Here is a 26,260-nt window from a genome sequence, read left to right on the forward strand (position 1 = left end):
ATAAAGGGTTTTTTTTCTTTTTTTTTCTTTTCCTTTCCAAAGCAAAATAACTTTGGAAAAAGGTATAAACTTTTGTGGTTCATGTGAGTTGTGTATTTATTGTACATTATAGGATAATAAAATTATATGGCTTACATACCACTTTCTAGTGAATATCCTCTAACGTGGAGGAGCATCTAAAAAATTAAACAGTGTATTCAATTTTACTGATTTTTACTACGAAATTGATAACATTCTGTCAATTTTTCATGCCTGAAATCTTTCAGAGTCTTATTTGCATGGGCTGTAGCTAACTGTGGAAATCAAATTTAAGTGGATAATTCTCTTTTTAGTGGACTTTTTTCCAGAGCTGTAATATTATTTCTTGGCATGCAAGGTTCAGAGTAATTGTAAATACACAACCTTGGAATGAACTGGTTCGGAAGGCATGCCTCCAGAAGCTTGGTCAGTTTTTTTTCCTTGCCTCTCTCTGTCGACTGGGCCACATTTACGATCATGAGAGACCAGCAACCCTGGGCAAAGGGACAAAGTACAACGTGGTACTTGCATATCCTCTCCAACTGGGCCACACTCAGGTCACTTCAGGTTATGTAATTTCGCTACACATGTGACGTTGGGCTCTCTCAGAGCACTTTGCCTACTGCCTAATTATGAGAGTGAAGCTCAGTAAGAGCTACAGCTCTTCCTCATTAGAAGTAGTCAGCCCTGTATCTTCGCTACAAATAAGAAATGCAAAAAGGGTGGTAAGCAGGACTGAAGTTAGAATAAATGGAATGAAAAAAATTGATCAGTAGACAACTGAGACATGAAGCCATCAGATCTCTGTGTCTTGTCAATATTCAGGGATCCAGAAAATTAATTAAGAATATTATCTTGGCCGGGCGCAATGGCTCACGCCTATAATCCTATAGCTCTCAGGGAGGCCGAGGCGGGCAGATTGCTCGAGGTCAGGAGTTCAAAACCAGCCTGAGCAAGAGTGAGACCCCGTCTCTACTATAAATACAAAGAAATTAATTGGCCAACTGATATATATATATATAAAAAATTAGCCGGGCATGGTGGCACATGCCTGTAGTCCCAGCTACTCGGGAGGCTGAGGCAGTAGGATCGTTTGAGCCCAGGAGTCTGAGGTTGCTGTGAGCTAGGCTGACGCCACGGCACTCACTCTAGCCTGGACAACAAAGCGAGACTCTGTCCCCCCCCCAAAAAAAAAAGAATATTATCTTGGCTGTGAGTGGTGGCTCACACCTATAATCCCAGCAGTTTGGGAGGCCCAGGCAGGAGGATTGCTTGAGGCCAAGAGTTCAAGACCAGCCTGGGCAATAGCAAGACCCCATCTCTACAAAGAAAACTAAAAAAAATTAGCCAGGTGCAGTGGCAGTTGCCTGTAATCCCAGCTACTTGGGAGGATGAGGCAGGGGGGTTGCTTGAGCTCAGGAGTTCAAAGCTGCAGTGAGCAATCAATCACACCACTGTATTCCAGCCTGGGCAATAGGGCAAGACTCTGTCTCTAAAATAAATAAATACATACATACATACATACACATATACATACTATCTTAATGACACTATAGTTTGAAAATAGGGTACAATATTATTCTTAATCAAGTTCCTAATAGTAATGTAAGCCATAAAAAGCTCTTAATATAAATCAGATCTTCTTTCTTGTTTTTATTCTAGGTTACCCAAACCACCTAATTCAGCAGTAGGGTAAGTATTCAACTTATATTTTCCTTCCCTGTTACAATCAAAAAAACACACATTGACATTCCATATGCCTTAGACAAGTGCGAGGATAGGACTTTTCATGAAAGCTATTTTTTAACAATTGCAACGAGATGCTGATGTAACTCCAAGATAGTATTATTTTGATTTCTCTCCAATGATATCCCCTGTAAATCTTTTTTTAAGTAAACTTTTAATTTTTTGTATAGTTTTTAGATTTATAGAATTATTAGGAAGATAATACAGAGAGTTCCCACACCCAGTTTCCCCTATTGTTAACATCTGACATTAATATGGCACATTTGCCATAATGAATGAACCAAAATTGATACAGTACTACCTCCTAAAGTTCATACTTTATTCAGATTTCCTCAGTTTTATCCTAATGTCCTTTATCTGTTCCAAGATCCCATCCGGGACACCACATTACATTCAGTCATCATGTCTCCTCGGGTTCCTCTTGGCTGTGACAATTTCTCAGGCTTTCCTTGTTTTGATGACCGTGATGATTTTGAAGATCATTGATTGGATATTTCATAGAATGCCCCCAAACTGGGTCTGACTGATGTTTTTCTTATGATTAGACTGGGGTGATGTATTTTGGGAAGGAAGTCCACAGAAGTAAAGTGCCACTTTAATCACATCATATCAAGAGTACATGCTCACTCTAGCCTGGGCAACAAAGCGAGCCTCTGTCTCAAACAAAAAAAAGAGTACATTCTATCAAGATCATTTATTACTGTTGATGTTAATTTTAATCTCCTAGCAGAGGTAGTGTTTATTGGGTTTCCCCACTGAATGTACACTTGACTCTTTTTTCTCTCCTTTCTCCACTTCATTCTTTAAAAGAACACAGTGCAGCCCACAATTAAAGAGTCTGGAAGTACACTCCACCTTCTTGAGAGCAGAATACCTACATAAATTATTTGGCATTCTTTTGCATAGGAGATTTATCTATTCTACTCCATTTATTTATTTAACCATTTATTTATATTCATGATTTGTGGATTTATTTTATGCTTTGGTACTCAGGCAGTAATCCAATGCCACTTTATTTTGTTACTCTAATTGGCCATTAGGAGCTCTTTTAGTTCACTCCTGTATTCCTTTGACATTTCCTCCATCATTGTGTGGTGTTTGGGTTTCTTTGCTTTTAGCATTTCCTCACTTTCTGGCACTTTAAGATGCTCCAGGCTCATCTTGTATATTCCCTGCCCTGCTCCTAGAATCAGCCATAACTCCAAGAAACCCTGGTTCCTTTCACTGGACACTGGTACTAGAAACTGACATCTGAGCACAAGGTGCTCTCAGTGCTGCTGGAGTCCTCTGTCAGTCTTAACTGAAAATATGAAATTGACATTTTAAAATTGTGTTTCAGTTAAAGCAATGACTGACTCAAAAAGCTATGAAAATTAAGGTCTAGGTTTTTTGGTTTTTGTTTTTTTAAAAACAACTATATGAAGAACCCTTGGTTGGGACTTTTTGCATTCTCTTCATGAGCAGTATGAAAAGTAAAGCCCTTTTTGTTGGGTTATATTTCTTGGATTCACCTTTCTGCTTATAGGTGGGTTAAGTTCCAAAGAGGGAGGCTGCAAGTCCAAGGTCCAGGTGGCAGCAGGGTTGGTTCATTCTGAGGGATGTGAGAATCTATTTCACGCCTCCCTCCTGGCTTCTGGTGGTGTGCCAGCGACCTTCGTGTTGCTTGGCTTGCAGATTTGATCTCGGCCTTCTCTTCACATGGCATTCTCCTTGTGTGCCTGTCTGTATCCAGGTTTTCCTTTTTTATAAGGACATCAGTCATACTGAATTAGAGCCCCACCCTACTCTAGTATAGAGAAACTCCACCTTAACTAATTATATCTGTGATAACCCTATTTCCACATAAGATTACAGTATGAGGCCCTAGGGGTTAGGAATTCAATATATGGGTTTGATAGGGAAGGTATGATTCTGCCCATAACACTGGTCCTGCTTCTTTCTACTTAATTTTCTAATTATAAACAACATTTCTGTATCCCATGGACTTCCTAATCTCAATTTTCTTCTAATTTAGACGGCTCCCACATGGTTGGTTGGTTGTTTTTTAACCTCTGCCAGTTCTCTGAGTGAGAAGAAAATGGTATCTCTGTGGTTTTCTTAACTTATTTTCACCTTCAATGTACTAGCTACGTTTGGCTTCTTGATTTTGAAACAGTATTGTGTGCATAAGCAGGCAATATATTTTGTTGATTGATTGCTTAAAGAACAAATAGCCTAGGTTGAAAGTTCAGTCCAAGATGGTTAGAGATCAGTCTTTGTTACTGAAACCAAATGCCCAAAACAATCCAATAAGATAAACTCCTGGGATCCTCTTAAAACAAAGAGCAGGAATTAAAAGCAACTAGAAATTCTTCCTATATACTATTCTAAAAGCACAAAATGCATATATCTTTTGCTTTATATTTTTATACTAATTATTTGAAGTTATTCACTGATAATTAGGTAGGATTTATTCTAAAAATTCAGTTTTGTTTAGCAAAATTAAGAAAAGCTCATGTTTTTTAGTATACATTCCAGCAGAATGCTAACTCCATGAGTACAGGGAGTTTGCATGTCTCACTGTCATATTCCCAGGGATTAGAATAGTCACTGCAACAAAAAAAGGGCCCCAATAAATAGTTGATGATTAATTTTTTCAATCACACTTCTTTCCCTCTTTTTTTTTTGTTTTGTTTTGTTTGCTCAATAAATCTTAGAGAGATCTGCTCATCATATCCAGTTGAACACCCCTACCATACACACATTCCTCGTGGTGCCACTTTCCCGACCTTCACATCACCTAAGGACCTCTACACTGGCATTAAAGCCCGTGCCCAGCAGCCCTTCTCTCCCACTGTGCCAACCAAGGCTTATGATACAACGGTTTCGAAGACAAGAGGTAAAATGTGATTTGAAATCAGAACTGTATCAATTCCTTTTATTTGGGGGATTTATTAATAATAAAGTTAAAGAAAGCAAAGAGCAGAAAGGATTCAAGTCTCAAACGCGTAGATTAGGAAAGTTGTTCTCAGCTGTGGCTGCACTTTACAATCAGCTGGGACTCCACCGAAGACTAGTTAAATCAGACTCTGCAGACACTGCTGACCTTTCTACTTTACACACCACCTCCCTTGGTAAAATCGGAAACCAAAACTTTGTAGAATTGGTTTTTATTCTACCTGTATTTTCTGTTTTTATTTCCTTCCTTCTCTCTCTCCTATGGTTTAGCTTTTTAAAATTCCATCCTAGCTCAGATGGCAAGCACAAGGAACGATGTTTGGTTCAATCATTAGATTGAACCTGGATGTAGGTGCAGCAGCAGTGATTAAATTGAAAGATTCCCCCCTGGAAATAAGACTCAGAAAGTAATGGGAGCAGTTTGTTCAGTTCCTCTTAACACCCTGGAGCATCTTCTTCCAGTCTCAACCCTTGGCGTCTTTGTGGGTGTGTTTTAGCAGAGAGGACAGCAATCCCAACACCAGTCACCAAGTCTCCCCCACACTAGACACCTCAGTCACTGCCGAGGAGACCTACACACGTGTGAAAACAAAGAGGACAACTCTGGAGAAAGACTGATAGAGAGTGTAGCTGAAAGCAATAGAAAGGCACAAGGTAGTCAAAGGTAAAAATGTGTGGAATGCGTTTAGGCTGTGAGGTAGGTGAGACTCAAGAATTGTCCTATAGTGCAATTCCTCTGTACCTGAAAATGCAAGGACTGAATACTGCCATAATCTCAACCTCAATACCTAATTAGCAGACTGCAGTGTTTTGAGCTCTAGCATAGCAGAATGCTTAAGAGCATGGACTTTGGAGTCAGACTGCATGGCTAGAATTCTCAATCTGCCACTTACTGTGCACCATGGGAAACCTTCTGAATTTCTCTGCCTCTACTTTCTGGTCCATAAAATGGAAATATGAGTGCCTACTTCATGAATTACAGAGATAAATGTTAGCAATTATTATTTTTATTGCCCTGTTAACATATAAGGACTCCAGTATGTGTGCACCATGCTGAACTTTTCCATCGCCTCTCAGACCAGGCAGCATTGATTAAAAGTAGTGAAAATGGCCGGGCGCTGTGGCTCACGCCTGTAATCCTAGCTCTTGGGAGGCCGAGGCGGGCGGATTGCTCAAGGTCAGGAGTTCAAAACCAGCCTGAGCAAGAGCGAGACCCCGTCTCTACTATAAACAGAAAGAAATTAATTGGCCAACTGATATATATATATAAAAAAATTAGCCGGGCATAGTGGCACATGCCTGTAGTCCCAGCTACTCGGGAGGCTGAGGCAGAAGGATCACTCGAGCCCAGGAGTTTGAGGTTGCTGTGAGCTAGGCTGACGCCACGGCACTCACTCTAGCCTGGACAACAAAGTGAGACTCTGTCTCAAAAAAAAAAAAAAAAAAAAAAAAAGTAGTGAAAATGTATCAAGTAGAGTGATAGTTTAGTGTCGAGTGCCATAACTATATATTGGGGCAGTAGGAAGAGGGGGTACTGTGCAAAAGAACTGTAAGATTTGATACCTAAAGCTGGGCATGGTGGCACATGCCTGTAATCCCAGGAGGATCACTTGAGCCCAGGAGTTCAAGGTTACAGTGAGCTATGATCATGCCACTGCACTCAATCAAGAGATTGAGTGAGACCCAAATCTCTTGGGGAAAAAAAAGATATGATACCTAAACAACTGAAATTTTTATGATCTTATTAAGTAAATCGTCAAAGTAAATTATTTTTCGATCCTCAATGAGGATTTCTGAAATTATATGAAGTACATATAGTTAACAAAAAATCACAGAAATATGTGTTAACTTCATAAAAACACTTTTCAGTACAGTTTTAGATAAGGGACTGAAGAAACAAGTTGCCTTCTTAATTTCCTGCTCTTCCAAGCATCTATCTCTCTCTGATCATTTAGTCACTCTTAGGGGATTTTAAAAAGGTAACTATAATAACCCTTATAAAAAGATCTTTCCAAAAACTAGTATTGCTTACATTTCTACTTTTCCACTTATTTTAACTCTTCTTTATTAGAAATAAGAAGCATGTAGGTTAAGAGTACAGGTTCTAGAACCAGATTACCTAAGTTTGAATTCTACCTACAGCTGTGTGATCTTGGAAAAATTATTTATTCTCTCTGTGCCTCAGTTTCCTTATTCATTAAAGTAGGAAAAAATAGTATCTTTCTCATAGTAATGTTATGAAAAATGCATGTGATGATATATATAAAAAACACTTAGTGACTGGCACATAGTAAATGTTCAATAAACACCAGCCTCTGTTCTTACTACATATGAGGATGGGTGTTTAGAACATTCTTTAACCTGAAACTTATCATGGGAACAAAGCCATGCTGTGTTGTAAAGTTTATAACATTATGAACCAAAATCTAAGATGCTGTTATCTTTAAAATGTTCTCATTTAGTACCTTTTGAGTAAGCAAGTACTAATTCAATTTTGGAAAACTCTTAATATTTAGGCAGAGAAAGGCCAAAATAAGTAGTATAGAAATGTATTTGTTGAGCCCCCAGAGACCAGAAAGAGAATCCGGGAAGATTTATTATTTACATAATAAGGATCTGTGTCATTAACAAGAAAGGTGGAGTCCTGGTGCCATGTACCAGTTACTGCTGAGAGCACTAGAGTTAAAGACTCATTCTCACTGTATGTAGCCACACACTGCTTACGTGAGGGCTCAAGAATTCAAGAGCGGAATTTGCCTTATAAGCTGTAACTATGCAGCTAATATGTATACCAACAACATTCATCTCTGCCTCTCTCATTTGTATTTATAGTACTTATTAATCCCATTGGATAAAAGACTGTGCTTATTTCTTCAGGATAACAATACTTTTCCTGAATTTTCAGGTCATCCTTACAGATATGAACTGCTTGATTTTCCCACAGATTCAAAGAAGAGAGCATTGACTTGGCCAGGTCAAGGTGTATATTATGACGTAAGTATCTTTTTAAATGTGTGTTTCAAAGAAAGTAAAAAATATTTTTCTTCAATACGTTTATAAAAATCCCAAAACTAGATTATTTTTATTTTCTAGCTGAATGAAAAATGCAAGATTTTGACTATGATTCACATTTTCCAATTCAATTTTTTAGCTGATTTCATGTACTTTTGGCAGCTATGGAACATTTTCACAGTTACAAAAAAAAAAAAATGTTCCCCCCAGAAAGATGGTAGAGATGGACTGTGTTTCCCACACTGTGTATTTCCCCAACCCTATTCTTATGATTCATAATCTATCAAGTAACTCCAAATATGCTCAGAGTGAATGGGAGGTTTTCAGAAAGATTTACAAGCTATTATTGTTTCAACCATTATGAGTACTTTTGTGTCAAGTCTAAAAATAAAAATAAAACAAAAGCTATCAGTTATTGAGCCATTGCTACACACTAACCACTTAATATATAATACATCATTTAACCCTTATAATAATCTCCCAAGGTTAGGATTACCATTACTTTTTTTCTTTTTTTTTTTGAGACAGAGTCTCACTTGTTGACCAGGCTAGAGTGAGTGCCGTGGCGTCAGCCTAGCTCACAGCAACCTCAAACTCCTGGGCTCAAGCAATCCTTCTGCTTCAGCCTCCCGAGTAGCTGGGACTACAGGCATGCGCCACCATGCCCGGCTAATTTTCTATATATATTAGTTGACCAATTAATTTCTTTCTATTTATAGTAGAGACGGGGTCTTGCTCTTGCTCAGGCTGGTTTTGAACTCCTGACCTCGAGCAATCCGCCCGCCTCAGCCTCCCAGAGTGCTAGGATTACAGGCGTGAGCCACCGCGCCTGGCAGGATTACCATTCCTATATTATAGATAAGAGAGAGTTTGTGACTATGTCATAATCACAGAGCTCAGGTTTGTGAGATTCTAGTCTCTGCTTTTAACCTCTATACCATATATCTCCACATGAATAAAAAGAAAAATTGTTAAATCATGAAAATATCTAGACATTTGAAAATGAAAATAGCTAAGATTTATTGACCATCGGTTTGTGAGAAACAGTGGCAAGTGTTCCCAACGTATTATCTCCTTGCATCCAACCATCTATGAGATAGGCAAATAATGATTATGGAAGGTTGGGAACATTTTAATTTTACCTGGGAACTCATTATGGCAGGCCAGCATGTGGTCACTGCAGTGTCACACAGTCATCTATGAAGTAAGCAATTTCCTGTTTGCTTTTTAAAGTTAAACATCAAGAAGAATCCTTAAAGAATCATCTGCCTTACTGGATCTCTCTCATTCTTTTAAGCAAAATCTATCTAAGCAACCAGAAATATGAGAAGTTATTCTGGTGCCATCCCATCATTGCATGTTCTCATAGCCAAAGGCTCCAACTCTGCAGTTCATTTTCTTCCTGTTCATCAAAATCCTGCTTCCCTCATGTCACACCCCTTTGCACCCACCCTCAACAGCTCCCCCTGCTGCCCGAGTGTAAATCCCAATGCTTTAAAAGAGGTATGAAGACCCTTAAGGAGCCAGCCTCACTTTCTCCCCTGCAGCCTGGCTCCACCTGCTGGTCCCGGAACAGGTTCATGGCATTTCCCTTCCTGTAATGCCCTCTACTCGGGGCCTCTCTGCCTAACACTTGCCATTTCTTCAAGGCTCAGCTCAACTCTCCTTGTTTCTGTTGTGTGGTAAGAGAACCAGGTCAGGAGACCTATATGCTAGTGAGTCTTCCATTGCCTTTTGCTCTCTAAGCGATCTTAGGCATATTGCTTCCCTTCTCTGTGTTTTAATTAATAAAATTTATCTGTATGATTTCAGCAAAATATGTCCTACAAATTTCACAGGATATAAGGCTCATATGAAAGATTTGAAAACTAGAAAACACTATAATTTATAACGCATGATTGCTCCAGCAGAAGTGATTTCTTCTTCTTCTGACTTCTACCACACATACTGGAAACAATACCTTTTCACATGCATTTTATGTCTCATCAACTAAATGACAGGTTCTTTGAGAAGATATTGTTTTATGTGTATATCCACCACAGCACTTTGTACATAAATAGTTTTGGCAGAGTTGATGATTCTTCTCTCTAATGATTAATCCCACTTTCTTAATCTGTTCTAACTGGTCTTCATTTTCGACCTTTTGGATATTCTTCTGGCTCATCTCTAACCCTAATCCAGTTTTGCACTTCTCTTGACAAAAAAATATAAAATTGTTACTGAGCCTGATGGAAGACTCATCTTTTTTTAATCTTTAAGATAATGCCCTGTACTTGTCCTCCCATTTTTCCTGCCTTTCACCACTTAATTGGGGGTGGTAGTCAAAGAGTCTTCAATTTTATCTGTAATGTTCTGTTTTTATTAAAGGAGGGATTTTGATGATATTTACCTTTCCTATTGCTAGAGCAGTTGTTCTCAACCTTGGCTGTATCCCACATCGATTCAATCATCACCTGACGATGGGACCCATAGCAAGAATGCCTTGTTTTTAAGGACTTGGTAGCTTCTTTTCTTTTCTTTTCTCTTTTTCTTTTATTTTTTTTTTTTTTTTTTGAGATAGAGTCTCACTCTGTTGCCCGGGCTAGAGTGCCATGGCATCAGCCTAGCTCACAGCAACCTCAGACTCCTGGGCTCAAGCAATCCTACTGCCTCAGCCTCCTGAGTAGCTGGGACTACAGGCATGTGCCACCATATCTGGCTAATTTTTTTCTATATATTTTTAGTTGTCCAATTAATTTCTTTCTATTTTTAGTAGAGACAGGGTCTCGCTCTTGCTCAGGCTGGTTTTGAACTCCTGACCTTGAGTGATCCACCCGCCTAGGCCTCCCAGAGTGCTAGGATTACAGGCGTGAGCCACCGCACCCAGCCCTGTAGCTTCTATTTATAGCTAATAGTCTTCTCTCTCCTCCTCCTCTACCCTGTGCCAGGAGAGGAGGAGGGACACCAAGAACCTGATAAGCAGTTTCAAAAATGTATCACCTAGCTGCAAAAGAAGAAACTCCAGGAACCATATTTTAGTATTTTCCATCCAAGCCAATAAGAAAATATGCATAACATATTGGTAAACAGTGTGAATTTTAAAGTGGCTCAGCTCCTGGCTGTAAAACTTGACAGCTCTATGACCTAGGTAATATACTTAATCCTTCAATAATACCTCAGTTTCCTCATAGATAAGACAGAAAGAATAATAAAATCTACCTGGTAATGTTGTCCTGAGAATGAAATGCATAGAAAAGCACCCAGCAACATATTAGTACATGATAAGCTCATAATAAACATTAGCTACTGGCAGTACTATTATTCCAGTGGTTATAACACTTTGTTGACCTAGCAACATTAAGAAATGGGTAACCTGGGAAAGGAGAATAGTCCACATAAGAAGATTGACTCTTTTAAAAAGTAAGTGCTGGGGCTTAATTTTAACAGAGTAGTTAAAATGTCATTTTGCCCTCACGCTTTCACTTTACATCTGTATAGAGGCTGTGCCTTCGGGACCTACAGAGATCAGGTACCTCTTTCCCACCCAGACCCCAGAGCTGCCCGACTTCTTGTCTCTTTGGACTTGTATACTGTCCCCCAGCAGAGTCATTACTAATCATTGCACTTGCTGTCACTCTAATCAGGGCCTCTCCTACCACTCTTTTCCCTCTGAGATCTCTTCTCACAGACCAGTTCCAGCCATAACCAAGCCAGTCAACATTCCTTTTCCTTTTACAACTGGCAAACAATAATAGGTTTTAATATGTTACTCTTCTGTGCTGTTTATGTCACTACTTGCTCAAGTGGCTTTAGACTTTGGTCCTTTCTGTTTCTCAAGAACCCACGCATCTGGTCTTAGCTTCTGCAATATGAAAATAGTCTTTAGGATAAAATCTTCCTTGTAATCATCTTCTGAGTAAGATACAGTATAATCACGTAGGTCAAGTGCCATAAACTTCCCTAACCTTGGACTATTTGAAATGTTTTAACAAATCCATTTTTAGAGCTTAGCTGAGCCTACGTATTAACACAATATTCTTTTTTTTTTTTTTTGGAGTATGGAATTTTTTTATTTCCATCTTGATTTCTTCATTTATGAAGTAATCATTTAGTAGGAGGTTGTTTAATTTCCACGTTTTTGTGTAGAAATGTGAGTTTCTGTTAGGGTTGATTTCTACTTTTATTCCACTGTGATCTGAGAAGGTACATGGTATGATTTCTATTTTTTTAAATTTCTTGAGATTTACTTTGTGTCCTAGGATATGGTTAATCTTAGAGAATGTCCCGTGAGCTGATGAGAAGAACGTATAGTCAGTTGATTTTGGGTAGAATGTCCTGTAGATGTCAGTCAGACCCAGTTGTTCCAGGGTTTTGTTTAAGTCCATTATTTCTTTATTAATTTTCTGTTTGGAGGATCTGTCTTGTGCCGTCAGTGGGGTGTTGAAATCTGCAGTGATTATGGAGTTGCTATTAATCCATTTGCTTAGATCCAGTAAGGTTTGCTTTATGAAACTGGGTGCACCTAAGTTGGGTGCATATATATTTAAAATTGTTATCTCTTCTTGTTGAAGTGTGCCCTTCACCATTATATAATGACCCTCTTTGTCTTTCACTACTTTTGTTGCTTTAAAAACTAAATCGTCTGAAATTAGAACTGCCACGCCAGGCTTCTTTTGGCTTCCACTTGCCTGGAATACTGATCTCCACCCTTTTACTTTTAGTCTATATGCATCCTTGCAGGTTAGATGTGTTTCCTGAAGACAGCATAGACTTGGCCTGTATTTTCTTATCCATTCAGCCAGCCTATGTCTCTTGAGTGGAGAGTTTAAGCCATTCACATTTATTGGGAGAACTGATAGGTAAGGTAGATTACTGTTCATTCTGTTGGGTTGGATGTTGTTGCTTTGATTTCTCTCTTGAGCCATTGTATTATCTGGCCTTTAATCTTTGGGTTTTGGTTGTTTTTATATTCGTGAGTTTTTATTGTGGTGTTCTATGGATAACACTGTTTTGAGTACTGCTTGTAGGGCTGGTCTTGTCTTGGTGAATTCTCTGAGACTTTGCTTGTCTGAGAATGTCTTTATTTCTCCTTCATAGATGAAGCTTAGTTTTGTAGGGAAAAAGATTCTAGGATGGGCATTGTTTTGTTTCAGAAGAGTGAGAATGGGGCCCCAGTCTCTCCTTGCTTGTAAAGTCTCATTAGAGAAGTCTGGTGTTATTTGAATTGGCTCTCCCTTGTATGTCACTTGCTTCTTTTGTCTTACAGCTCTTAGAAGGGCCTCTTTAGTTGATACTTTGGTCAGTCTGATGACTGCATGTCGTGACGTCTTCCTGTTTGCATTGAATCTGCCAGGGGTCCTCTGAGCTTCTTGAACTTGTATATCGAGATTTTGAGCAAGGCCTGGGAAATTTTCCTCTATTATATCTTCAAATAGCTTGTCCAACCCTTGGGTGTTGTCCTCTTCCCCTTCTGGTAACCCTATGACCCTCACATTAGGTTTCTTCACATAATCCCACAGCTCTTGTAGGCTTTGCTCTTTTCTCTTGTTTCTCTGCTCTATCTCTGTGATGGTTTTATTTAGTTGGAGGGTGTTATCTTCAAGCTCTGAGATTCTTTCTTCTGTTTGATCTACCCTGTTCTTGAGACTTTCCACTGTATTTTGTAGTTCCCTGAATTGATTCTTCATTTCCAGGAGTTCGGTTAAACTTTTCTTCATTGTGTCCATTTCTTTTTCCAGATCCTGGAGGCTTTTTGTGGTTTCTTTGTGTTGGTTATTGAGTTGTTGTTGCAGGTCGGTGAGTGTTCTTATGATCCACATACGGAATTCCTCTTCTGTCATTTTGGTTGCCTGATTTGGGTTGGTGTCCATTTCTAGGGGGCTGGTGCTCCTCTTTGGGGGTGTATTTTCCGTTTGGTTCTTCATATTTCCAGAATTCCTTCGCTGATTTCTTCCCATGCTGATCAGTTGTTGTTTCTTTCCTTTTGGTTTTTGTTTGGGTATTCACACGCCTTGTTTAGTTTCTGAGCCATTAGGTGGTGTCCTGTGGGTGAGATTTGACCACTCCCTGTATAATGAGTCAGTGGGTGCCGTGATAAGGCTGTGCACAATGCTGTCCCTGTCAGTAGGTGGCGCTTGCTTGGAGGAACAGGCTATGCTGTTGATTTTGTGTCCTGTTATCAGCTCTTGTTCTGGGCGGAGCTGGGTTGTGTAAGCCTGCCCTCAGGCACCACCAATGCAATTAGCAGGGGTCAAAGTTCTGTTCTCTGCTTCCAGGAAAAGCTGTCAGGGCGGGGCTGGAATGGTCCCGCTCAGCCAGAAAGTCTGCTTGTGGGGGTGGGGCTGTCTGAGACCCGCAGTCTGGAGCGGGCCTCGCTTCTTTCCACCCTCCCCAACTCCGCAGCTACTCCTGGGCCTCTGCCAGCAGTCCAGACCACACGTCACCAGGCCTCCCCAGATTGTGATGCCTGTGGGGAGGTTCCCTGCGCAGAAATGCTGCCTGGGCTGGGCGCACGGCCTCCCTTTGGTGGGAGGGTTGCCCTCTAGGGCGCTGATCTGCCCCTGGAGGCACACACACTTCCGCAGGCTGTTCACAAATATCCCTTCTGTGCCCCGGGCAATGCTAGACCTCGGTGCATGGGATCTGGTCTGCAGGTCTGACCTCTGGGTCCCAGAGTTCAAACTGTATCCCCACCAGGGAGAGGAGTTCTGGTCCCAATTCACCCACAGGGAGCCCAAGCTGTGTCTGTGTCTCTCAGCCTCTGAGTCAGCACCGTTCTCCTGGGAACACAGTGCCAGCAGCACCTGGGAGGGCAGGCGGGTAGGGAGCTCACAGTCTGAGTTCCCCTTAGTCAGCTGTAGGGTCCCAAAAAGGAAGGTCCCGTTCCCTGGAGGTGCCTCCGGCTGGTGGCTATATTGTCTCTCTGGGCAGCCGCAGGTAGGGTCCGCGGAGTGGAGAAGGAGGCAATATGGTGCCTGCCCCGTGGCTCGGGTCTGTGCACACGGAGGTGCACAGGGATTTGGGAGTCTTGTGCCGTGTCCGCTACAGGCTCACCGCTAGCTGGCAGCGGCTGTCTCTGGGCTGGTGTCCGCAGGTCTCTCCACCCACTGGGGAGTCCACCAGCAGTCCCAAATGCAGGGGAGGGGAAAGGTGTTTTATCCACCTACCCTTCCCGCTGGTCTCCGGGCTGCTCCGGCAGTCTCAGCTTCCAGTTCTGCTCCGAAGCCTCCTCCCGTGGAGTCTCCCGGTGTCTCAGGTACCCCTCCTTCCGGCCCTCGTCTGCTGTAGGCTCGCCTTCTTGCTTCTTTTTTCTAATTTCTGCTAGAATCTGTCTTTTCTGCAGAGACGCTCTTTCTGGCGGTGTTTCTCGTCCGCCATCTTGATTCTCCTCCAGTTAATTGTATTTTACAACACAATGTTCTTGACAACCCAGTTTTCCATAAACCTAAGTATCTGGACAGACACTTGGCTTCCCTTTGAAAAGGAGCTCACTTGTATCTCCCCTTACAGAGGAGAGCAGTTTTCTTTCTTGAGCTGTCTGCCATCTCTCTGGCCTAAAAGGCCCAGCGCTCTCCTAGAGATGCACTGCTTAGTCCCGAGACAGTTCTCTCTCCACAATCCACACCCATCCTCAAATGGCCAGAGGGAATTTGGTGAGCATGCAGGCACCTCCCTCAGCAAAGTACATCTTACCACATAACGGGATACCCACAGCCCACCTCTCCATCATCACCGCCACGCTGTGCCCCCCCCCACCTGCCAAAGGCCACACTCTCTCCCCATCTCCCGCCTCGCCCCCTCCTCATTTCCCCTTGTTCCAGCCCAGGCAGCACCTTCCGCAACTGTGCATCCTCATCCCCCTTCAAACTTCTAAGTCCTGACTAGATGCCAAAAAATATATATATATATCTCTGCCACATTATTTGCTCCCTTTCTCTATGTCTCTCATCGTTCCATATGCAAATGAACAAAGTGCCTGATCATAACTTCTTAGTGTAAAAATGGTGCTAATACAATAGAATTAAGTGAAATATGATCCAGGAAAGAACAAGTGTCCCCAAATACTAAAGTCTCTCCAAAGGGCAATGTGGTCTTCACAATAAACTTTTTCTTGCTCCCCTATTAAACCTAGTTAAGCCCCATCATTCAAGACTAAAAACAAAAAAACTGTTTGATTTTTTTGTTTCATTTATGACAACCATATTACTTTCTGTTATTTTAATGGCAATTTATGGAGTTTGGGTGCCTTGCATAGAGCCCTCAAAACTTAGCACATAGTTTTGCATGTACTAGGTATTCAGTAAATGTTTAAGTTATGAGTTACATATACTTTATGAGCTATACTGGCAATATAACCATGATTTATATAGTACTATTCCTCTAAGATTGTATTCCAAATTCAAAACAACTAACATCACTTCCTCATAGACTAGATTGTCTGCCTAGAAACTTACATCTCAGGAACTGGAATTCCTTCCTGCCTTGCACTTATCTTCTGTATCAGATACAAATTCTCCTCTTTAGAGAATATATCGAACCAACGAACACCTACTGAGTGAAGGATTGCCACCAGCCCCTCTCTCTGTCTCTTCTCTCCGAGTAACAACACCTTGACCTACTGAAAATTAACCAGCTCCCCCTTCCAGTGTTTCCTGGCTCTTTAACCACTTCCCAAGACATCATAGGCTACAGTAAAATTTCACATTTCCTATTTTCTTCCTCATGTCCTTGGTCACTGCTATTCATTCAGCCAGTATAAGACACAAGATTACTCCAGCCCCTTACAACAATATTTGAAAAAAGTCCTTCTTATTTCCAAGTAAGCTGGGTCTGCAAATAATAATGATTAGGAGAACAAAGGGGCTTTCTTTAGCCCTGAGTAAGTAAGCCACATATTTGCTACAGGTTCCTATGGGTTATTTAATACTTCTTGAGACAGATTCCAAATGCCTTCTATTGTGAGTGCTCTATATATGTAAAATCGGGATCACTCCAACCTCACAGGGTTGCCATGAGCAGTGTCACTCTTAAGCCCAGAAACTTTAAAGTACCCCATGCTTTAGAGGGCCCAGATCTAGTCTTCCTCTGACTGTGCCCCTCCCTATGGGACAGGGAGTTTATGGGAGCAAGAGGATGTGTCTATCTGCAGCCCATGCTCCCCTGTCTCCCTCTCCAGACCATGATCTTGGGCCACAGAATTCCCTAGCCAAATGGCTTTGGACCCAGTCCTAGGGCCTTCTTGGGGGATCTTCTTCAGGCCCCTCTTGCCAATGGTTGACAGTGCTGCCATCCAGTATATACCTCTAGGCCAAAGGAGTGGTGATGACATGGCTGTTTGCTAGAAGTGGGAGTGATGGGTAAATAGGGCAGGTAAGAAAGAAAGCAAGAGGGGTGCTGAGGCCAGGGGCCAATGGCTTGGCTTTTCCTGAGCCACCATGTCCCCGTGCAGAACTCAGAGTTGTCCAACAAGTCTAAAATTGAACCTGGTCTTCCAGGTTGTTACAAAGGTATTTTGTCTTCTCTATCCCTGAACAAGTAGGAGAATGGAAAATATTTTATTTAACAATTTATTTGCTTGACTTATAAATTAAACTATTTAGACAAATGGAATATGGACTTTCATTTGTACTTTTAGCCCCAGGCCCTGCAAATGGTAAGCATGGGCCTAGCTATGAGGAAAACAAGCAGCATAATGTTCAAGAAATATCAGTCCCACACTCGCCACCACCATCCATACCTGTGCTCCTGCTGTTGCTTTGGTAACCCCATCTCTGCATGTCATTCAAATGCCAGTTTCTGTGGCCTAACAAGGCCTCTCATCTCCTCCCTCTCTCCCCGCTCCCAGCCCCACTTCCCCATTCAGGTGGAATAAATCTCTTCCTCCTCTGAACTTCCAAATAATTTTGTCTTAATCTCTCTTATAACAAAAGAGTTACTTTTCATCTTATAGTCATTTGTGTTCAGGCCTTATTTCCCCTACTAGCCAGTATGCTCCCAGATGGCAGGATTTGTCTCAAGGATTTGATCCATCCTGTTTCTTGCCACTACTGTGCACATATAGGTGCTCAGTAAATATTTATTAAATATAAGAGAGATACTGAGAAAAGGTGAATGTCTACGTCACCAAAAATACTGCTGTGAAACATTCATTCACTCATGTTTACAAGCATACCTCTTTTGAAAATACAAAATAAAATGCCATAGTTATGTCTGAAGAATAAAAATTTTATTTCAGTGACTTAACTGGCATCAGAAATTCATAAAAGACATCAAATGGTTTCATTTCAGGCAGGGAAGGAAAAGTAGGAGGCACACAATTTTGTCTAACCTTAGCCAAAAGAGTACCTCAGGGCCCTTTGTATTTCCAATAAAATTTCACTGGAGGAAGAATAAGCAGGGACATTTCTCCAGTATGTGTTATCAGAGTCCCTGCTAAGGCAAAAGACTTTTAGAAAAGACCCTACCATTTCTTTGACAAAATATTGTGTTTAAATATGGTTACAGTTATAGAATATTAGCAATTAATGAACAAAAAACAATATCTGACTTCGGCCTAGAATTTCCTTTGCCCCTTTCCTGCGGAGATGGTGAATCAGCCCTTATTCTACTAGATGACAGTAATAGCAATAATCTTTATGTTCATATTCTAGTTTCCTAAATGTGTTGAGAAAAACAAGCCAGTATTCTACCCAAAACCTCCTAAAACCTACGCTCCAAACTCTTCTTTAAATTCATGGGACCATATTAACTCTGCAAAAGATGCCAACATACAAAGAAATCTTGAGAGGTCCCACTGGCTCACTTCATACACTAATGATTTTACAGGTATGAGTTTGCTTTAATACAAAATTGGAACAAAATTGTAATCTTTGACAAATACTATTACAAGCTTTCATCTTCTAATATTTTTCCCTGTTTCTCAGTCTAAGTACTAATAGGAATTAAGGTGGGTGGTAAGTTTCTCTTCATGGGTAGCTGGGAGGTAGGGTTGGTTTTCATTTTATTGGTTCTAATTATGTTACAAAAGGAATGGGTAAGCTTTCCTATAAATGACAACTTTAAATGCGTTCTTCTTTTACTATAACAAAATAATAAGACAATGTTTCCATTAAGGTCTGGGGCCCATGAACCCCCTAGAACTGGATGATTTCCATGAAAAGGAGGTGGCAGACTTAACTGGACAGATAGGATTTGACCCAGAGCCTGTAAGTAATTGCAGTCAACTCTCAGTTATTTAGGGGGAAAGTATCCAGGAGTTCAGCTCCTTCTTGCTTTGCCCATTTTTTGTGTCATGAATATTGGCAACTAAGCTAGCAAAGGGGAAATTTAACTCATTTCAAAAGTTAATTCTGGCCGGGCGCGGTGGCTCACGCCTGTAATCCTAGCACTCTGGAAGGCTGAGGCGGGCGGATTGCTCAAGGTCAGGAGTTCAAAACCAGCCTGAGCGAGACCCCGTCTCTACCATAAAAATAGAAAGAAATTAATTGGCCAACTAATATATATAATATAAAAATCAGCCGGGCATGGTGGCTTGTGCCTGTAGTCCCAGCTACTCAGGAGGCTGGGGCAGAAGGATCGCTTGAGCCCAGGAGTTTGAGGTTGCTGTGAGCTAGGCTGACACCACGGCACTCACTCTAGCCTAGGCAAGAAAGCGAGACTCTGTCTCAAAAAAAAATAAAAAAAAAATAAAAAAAATAAAACAAAAAAAGTTAATTCTGAACTCATTTGAACTAGTTTGAATACCCTTGTCTACTACTTGGAAAAACAAAGTTTCTTTTCCTCTTCACTGTGTGTATATGTGTGTATGTTTTTAACAGATTTTCCACTATGCTACTCTTGCTAAAATAACTTACAAAGGAGTTGGTTTATAAAATAGGGCTTAGCTAGTAATTTAGTGAGATTCTTAATAAATTCTGTGGATCTTTGTATATTTGTGTATCTTGTACATCACCATTGCTTTTGAATAGATGAATGCTTCCTCCTGATAGTTACAATAATTGAGAGTTGGCTAAATTACAACCAAAAGCCAATAAATTCTCTGCAAGTATCAATAGAGACTTTTTAATTGATTATGTGAAATGGCCTGGAAATGATCAAGCCCTTTAATTAAGAAGGTATAATCTGTTGGCTTAATTATGTAAATGAAATGAAATGACCTAATAGTTTGCATATATGTTGTTTTATTTGAGACCTACATTTTATTCTCTACAACTACAAATTTTGAAAAAAAATAATATTTTTAAAGATGTAAATTATGGAAAGACACATACAAAACAACTGTAAGATTATTCAAATTTGAACTCTTCATAAAGACTGAGCTGAACGTATCCATTTTACATCAGCTTCAGCATTTCCTAGGGTGATATAAAATCATAACACCAGAAGTGGTTCCATAGACTGCCTAGACTGCTTTATCATTCACTGAAGGGTTTTTAATTGGTTTTGTGTTTTACTTGCAAGGAGCAAGTGTGTTCAGGTGTGTTCAGCACCTGTCCAGATTTCCTCAGATTTGACCCTGGAGGGTCTAGATTCTCAGGAAGCAGCTTTATCATTTTTACAAAGAAATACATGTACTGTTATACAAAGGATGCTTGCCAAGTATATTATATGCAAAATTTTTGTGCAAATAAATCAACACTTAAGTATTTATTAACAAGATAAAATATACCTAAAATAGTTGGAAGTTTAAAAGAAAGTTTCGGTGAATCTTGCTGGTTTCTGACTAAAACATAAATAACAGACTCTGGGAAAACATGCTTTAGTGGTAATAAAATGCATATGAAATATTATATTGCAGTAGTAAATTAAAGGTAGCAAAAACTGCTTCTTGCATAAAGACATGCTATTAAATTATGATATGATAAGCCCTATCTTTTTGTTGTTTATGACAAATTTAACAAAGCATGTCAAAGAGAGTTTTTTATTTTCTTCATATTATTTACTCACACTTGATTAGCAAAAATTTAACAAATTTGTTATTAATAATAACTCAGTATGGAAATTTTTCCAACTATGAACAGATTAGGTTGTAACCAAAAGGATATTCCTAAGTACATTTTTTTAAAGTCCAAGCCACAGTTATTTTTCTCACCAGTCTCATTTTTATTAACTCTGCTGATAATTCCATCATCATGCATACATCCTTTTTTAGTTTTTTCTTTAACATATTATTATAAAAATATATAGAAAAGTTGAAATAATCTTGTAGTTAACACCCATATACTCACCACCTAGATTCTACCATTAGCATTTTACTATACTTGTTATATCACATAACCTATCCATTTTTCCATCTCTTTAACCATCCACCAATAAACTTTATTATTTTTATGTATTTTAGACTAAATTATAAACATTAGTATACTTTACTCCTAAATATTCAGCATGTGTATATTCAACCAGAGTCCAATATTTGTTTCTTTTTTTTTTTTTACTTTTTGAGACAGGGTCTCACTCTGTTGCCCAGGGCTAGAATGTAATTGTGTCATCATAGCTCATTGCAACCTCAAATTCCTGGGCTCATGCAATCCTCCTGCCTCAATCTCCCGAATAGCTGGGACTACAGGTGCGCAGCACTATGCCCGGCTAATTTTTAACATTTTTTTATAGAGACAGAGTTCTCACTATGGTGTCCACACTGGTCTCGAACTCCTGGCCTCAAATGGTCCTCCTGCCTCAGCCTTCCCAAGTGCTAGGATTATAGGCATAAGCCACTACACCTGGCTTCAGTTTTTTTTTAAGGTGGAATGAAATTGCACAACTCTTAAGTGTACATTCACTGAGTTTTGACAAACCCAAACCCTTATAAATATACAGAATACTATGATTCCAGAAAGTTCCTTCATGCCCCTTTCCAGTCAACTCCTTTCTCCTTCTCCCACTCAGCATATATATAGCACTTTGAATGCACTCATTGCTTTCACAGTTACCAGACATGGATGAGTTCGTAATATTTAGAAAACATTTCAAAAGAAGCACAGACATGACACCTCTGACCAGCCTTTCTCAAAGCATGGCACATTATGGGCCTCAGCATCACCTGAGCTGCTTGTTAAAAATGTATATTCCTGAGCCCCACTGCAGATCTTCCAAATCACAATCTTGGAAGGTCTTAGAAGCTGAATTTCATGTCAGCTCTGAAGAAGATTCTGATTCAGCCAAGGTTTAAGAATTCTTGCTTTGGCCTAATATAAAAGGCTTTGGCTGAGATTTAAATAATTGCACACGACTGCCAACATCATCTGTTGGTGATAGGCAGAAGTTTTATTCCAGTGATTCCTTTATATCTCTGAAGTTTAAAAGCAAAGAATTCCTACATAGAAGAGCTTCTATATAGCCAAATAAAAAATATGCCCTTTCCATATTAGCTAAAACCAGTGAGGGAGAACAATGTGTTTATTTGGACCTAAATTTCAATGTCTTTAAATTAACATCAAAGAACATTGTAACGTACATTCCTGCACCCCTCTCATGTACTCAGACAGTGAAATGGGTATGACTTTCTACCTGCCATTTGTAGAAATATCCTTGTAATGCCATATTTATTAATTGATTTATTTTTCTCCTTTTTATCCCACAACTACAGCAAGAAAAATTCCATCCTGTCTTCAAACCCTCCAGACCCTTGGAAGGACGAACTGCCAGATCGACTCAGCACCGACGCGCTCTGCAGGCTGCCGTCCAGGAAAAGCCTGCCTGCCCGGATTGTACCCCTAGAGTTTTGTGTAATTTTCATACCTTTGTACCCAGTACAGAAGTGATGGCACTTAGAGATAACATGTCAGCTGGTGTGACCCAGAAAGAAAAGGATATTGAAAAGAAGATCAAAGAAGAACAATTGCTGTCTACCTATACACGCCCATCTTACTACCCAACAAAACATCTAAGTAGTATTTACAACATAAAATCATTTCCGAAAGTCACAGATACTAAAAAGACAGAAGATTTGTACTTGAAACAGCTATTAAAATCCCAACCCACACAGTACAGTAAACCAAGCGATTACATTCGCTATGACCATTATAAATATCCCTTACGTGATATGTGTCCAAACCCTGTTAACCTTAGTAAGCCTAGTATTTTACAAAATGAATTGGACACAGAAGGCTTGGCTTTAGATCATTTTTTAAGTAAACCAGAAGAACAGTTGGGTTTGAATATGGAAACCTATGATGAAACAAAACCTATTCTGGGCTGGATTCCTAGATCTGGAGTGGCCACACCTCACACCAACCTGCTGGACCTTAAGAACTGTTTTTCAAAAACTGGTGCACAAAAACGTTTCCTTAAATCAATTCTAGAAGACCAGAAAGACCTCAGGGATAATGACCATTCAGGGATGAGACACCAATTCTTTGGCCATAATTCTCATTATTTCTATAATTGAGATATTCATTCTTCCCTTCAAAACCCAGCATCTTGCAAGTAAAGAAAAAATATAACAGAATTTCCTTCATTTTACTGGATTCTGTTTTCTAGATGAAGCCATAATGACCTTGTTAATGAGGCTTATGTTTTCAGGAATTTAAGTTAGGATCTGGTCAGAGTAACCCAGAAAAGGTGATGTTCTGACTTCTTAAAAAAGTTTAACAATTTGGCAATAAAATATTAGAACCAGAAAAATTTATAGTCTTTAATCTCATCTTCAAATTATACTGCAAGGAAAATTTTCCAAAATCATGAAAAGCAATGTGTACAACAAAGTTTACATCATCTCACTGTTCTACCAAAACATGAAAATTTGTAAAAAACTCAAATGCTTAATAAGTAACAAACTATAGTAGCTTAATAAGAGAACTATGTGAACATTGTGCCTCTACGTAATTGTTTACACAAAATAACATTAGGTAGAAAAGACAAAACTCAAACGTCCAGTTAATTGAGGGACAGACAGCTCTGCAAACTATGTTATCTTAATAAAGTAAATACGTGGACCCTACTCCTTTATGTAAACATGTGGACAAAATAACAGCCAGTGGAAAATGTCAAACCCAAAATGCTGTGCATGCACACACTGCAAGTCAAATAGGTTTCCTGCTCTTTAACCTTCTGATCACTGAAACATCACTACTTCTTTCATGGAGATAAAATTATTATTGTGAAAACCTAGTAATGGCTTTAATTAGTAACTGGTGAGTTCTAATTGTAGCAAGAAAGGATGGTTTAACATCAGTCATTCCAGATCCCAAGAATCATCATTTTTGGAAGGTGTTCACCAAGAGTTTAGCTAACTCCCATATATGCAAGTCAACTCAATGTGCCAATAGATTATTTCAAACATATTTATCACAGAAAGTTCATGAGGTATTTTTTTAAGTATTTTGTGAAGATTTTTTTTTTGTTTTAACTTTTGTTTGTGTTTTATGACCAACCAACATGTCATTTGTTTATACCTCCTTAAAACTATTCTAGGCCGGGCGTGGTGGCTCATTTCTGTAATCCTAGCATTCTGGGAGGCCAAGGTGGGAGGATCGCTCAAGGTCAGGAGTTTGAAACCAGCCTGAGCAAGAGTGAGACCCCTCTCTACTAAAAATAGAAAGAAATTAATTGGCCAACTAAAAGTATATGGAAAAAAATTAGCCGGGCATGGTGGCGCATGCCTATAGTCCCAGCTACTCAGGAGGCTGAGGCGGGAGGATTACCTGAGCCTAGGAGTTTGAGGTTGCTGTGAGCTAGGCTGACACCATGGCACTCCAGCCCGGGCAACAGAATGAGACTGTCTCAAAAAAACCAAAAAACAAACAACTATTCTGGGCTAAAATAAGGAAATTTTTTCCAAACTGTATTCTAATTAATATATAACACTAATTACATTATGTATTATGGGAGGCAAAATTTTACATGGTAAAATAATATTGGAGAAAACTAGAGTAACAAATTCAATCACATAATTTAATCACTGGATTCTCCATAGCCTTTAATATGTAATATAATTAGGATTGTCCAAGGTGAGGGGGTTATAGTCTACACATTTCTTAAACTAATTTGATCCTTTTATCATAAAGTATATCACTGGACCAGAATTATATCATAAAGTATATCATTGGACCAGAATTCCAAAGAACAATTTTTTTTTAGTAGAAATAGGGTCTCACTGTGTCACCCCGGCTGGAGTACAGTGGCACCATGATAGCTCACGGTAGCCTCAAACTTCTGGGCTTAAGCAATCCTCCCACCTCATCCTCATGAGTAATTGAGATTACAGGTGCATACCGCCATGCCCAGCCAAGTTTATTTTAGAGACAAGGTCTCGCTATGTTGCTCAGGCTGGTCTGGAACTCCTGGCCTCAAGCGACCTTCCCACCTCGAAGAGCAAACTTCAATGATACACCTTTCTAGTATGGGAATTTGAGGTTTTAATTGCACATTTTCCCCTGGGTTGCATGGAAGTTGGTGAGAAATTACATTCTATTAATATGACGTTTACTTTGCCCACATCCATGTAGGAGTGGTACAACCTTCTCTTCAGACATTGTCATAGTCATCCTCCTCAACTAAGAGGAAATCAGCTTTCCTCCTAACTCTGCTGATGATCGGTAAGGCTAATTGATCTGACCTTATTTGGTATAGAGAATACCCACACTCCAAGTATGCTCATCAAAAGCTCAATTTTAAAAAGTACTAGTGGAGGATTCCAGGTTAAGACAGATTGAATCCATGCGTCTAATTTTACTTACTGTGAAAAAGCACATGAAAACTACAGCAAACCTTTTTACTGCTGTAATTTGTTTTTGTTTTATCCTACACACAAGCATAAACTAGCCAAGTCAATGCAGGAAATAGGAGCTAAGACATCAGAAACATTTTGGAAAACAGAATTAATAAAACAACACAAAATAAAAAAACAGAAAAGAGATAGATGAAATATAGATCCTAACTGGCTGAGAACATTAAAACCCTGAACTGGCAATGGGGAAAACAGCCTGAGTTATACCACAGAATTCCCCAAAGACTCAGGAACTCAGTACCAGGAGCCTTTGGATATGAGAGAGAGCAAAGGCAGCATGGGGGTTGGGGTTGGGGAGAGGGTTTGCTAATAAAGGAAGATTGGGTGAAAACAGAGACACACGAGGCTCCCTAGATTCTCTCCCTTCTAACCTATACTTCATAGTATGGGGCAACTGCCCTCTCTCATGCTGACAGAAGTCTGGAGGATTATTTTCTAAAGAAAGGTAAATAAGGTTTCTTGCATGGAGAACAACAAAGTATAACTGAGTTCAGGACACTGTTCTGAAAAAGGGGGAAAGTGACTGCAGGAAAGAGACCCTTACCTTCAAGGGATTTCATTGAGGGGCGGGTTAGTGATGGGACTATTTACAAAGATATGAGCAGGCTTTAGGGAACCTCCTAAGTATAGTGAGGATCCTAGGAACTTGCAACAGCAAGAAGCCTTACCACTTCCAGCCCTTCAGGAAAAGGGAAGGGTCCAGGGGTACAGTACTTCCCACGGGAGGAACCCAATCAGAAGTCAGAGAGCAAGGAGGCCCAGATGACACAGTCCTTAGGTGGCCTAAGGCAAGAAGTGTGGAAAACGGATCTAGATGGACAAGAAGAGAATAACAGGCATGAT

At 39.9% G+C, this 26,260-nt stretch overlaps 1 protein-coding gene across 4 annotated transcripts in view; it reads left to right on the forward strand.

Moving 5' to 3' along the window:
- Positions 1–23,137, forward strand: part of SPMIP4 (sperm microtubule inner protein 4) — a 43,176-nt gene extending 20,039 nt beyond the window's left edge. Inside the window, exons 5-10 of one of the 4 annotated variants that reach the window (XM_012773335.3) lie at positions 1,681–1,710; positions 4,461–4,642; positions 7,607–7,695; positions 18,342–18,516; positions 18,805–18,896; positions 22,277–23,137. In XM_012773335.3, coding sequence (XP_012628789.2) covers positions 1,681–1,710; positions 4,461–4,642; positions 7,607–7,695; positions 18,342–18,516; positions 18,805–18,896; positions 22,277–23,077 — 1,369 coding nt within the window. In that variant the 3' untranslated portion in view covers positions 23,078–23,137. The remainder of the gene's footprint in view (positions 1–1,680; positions 1,711–4,460; positions 4,643–7,606; positions 7,696–18,341; positions 18,517–18,804; positions 18,897–22,276) is intronic. The other 3 variants (XM_012773336.3, XM_012773337.3, XM_012773338.3) reach the window with 3 other exon arrangements.
- The last annotated feature ends 3,123 nt before the right edge of the window (positions 23,138–26,260 follow it).

Source organism: Microcebus murinus, chromosome 9, assembly GCF_040939455.1.
Source record: "Microcebus murinus isolate Inina chromosome 9, M.murinus_Inina_mat1.0, whole genome shotgun sequence".
Taxonomy (NCBI): domain Eukaryota; kingdom Metazoa; phylum Chordata; class Mammalia; order Primates; family Cheirogaleidae; genus Microcebus; species Microcebus murinus.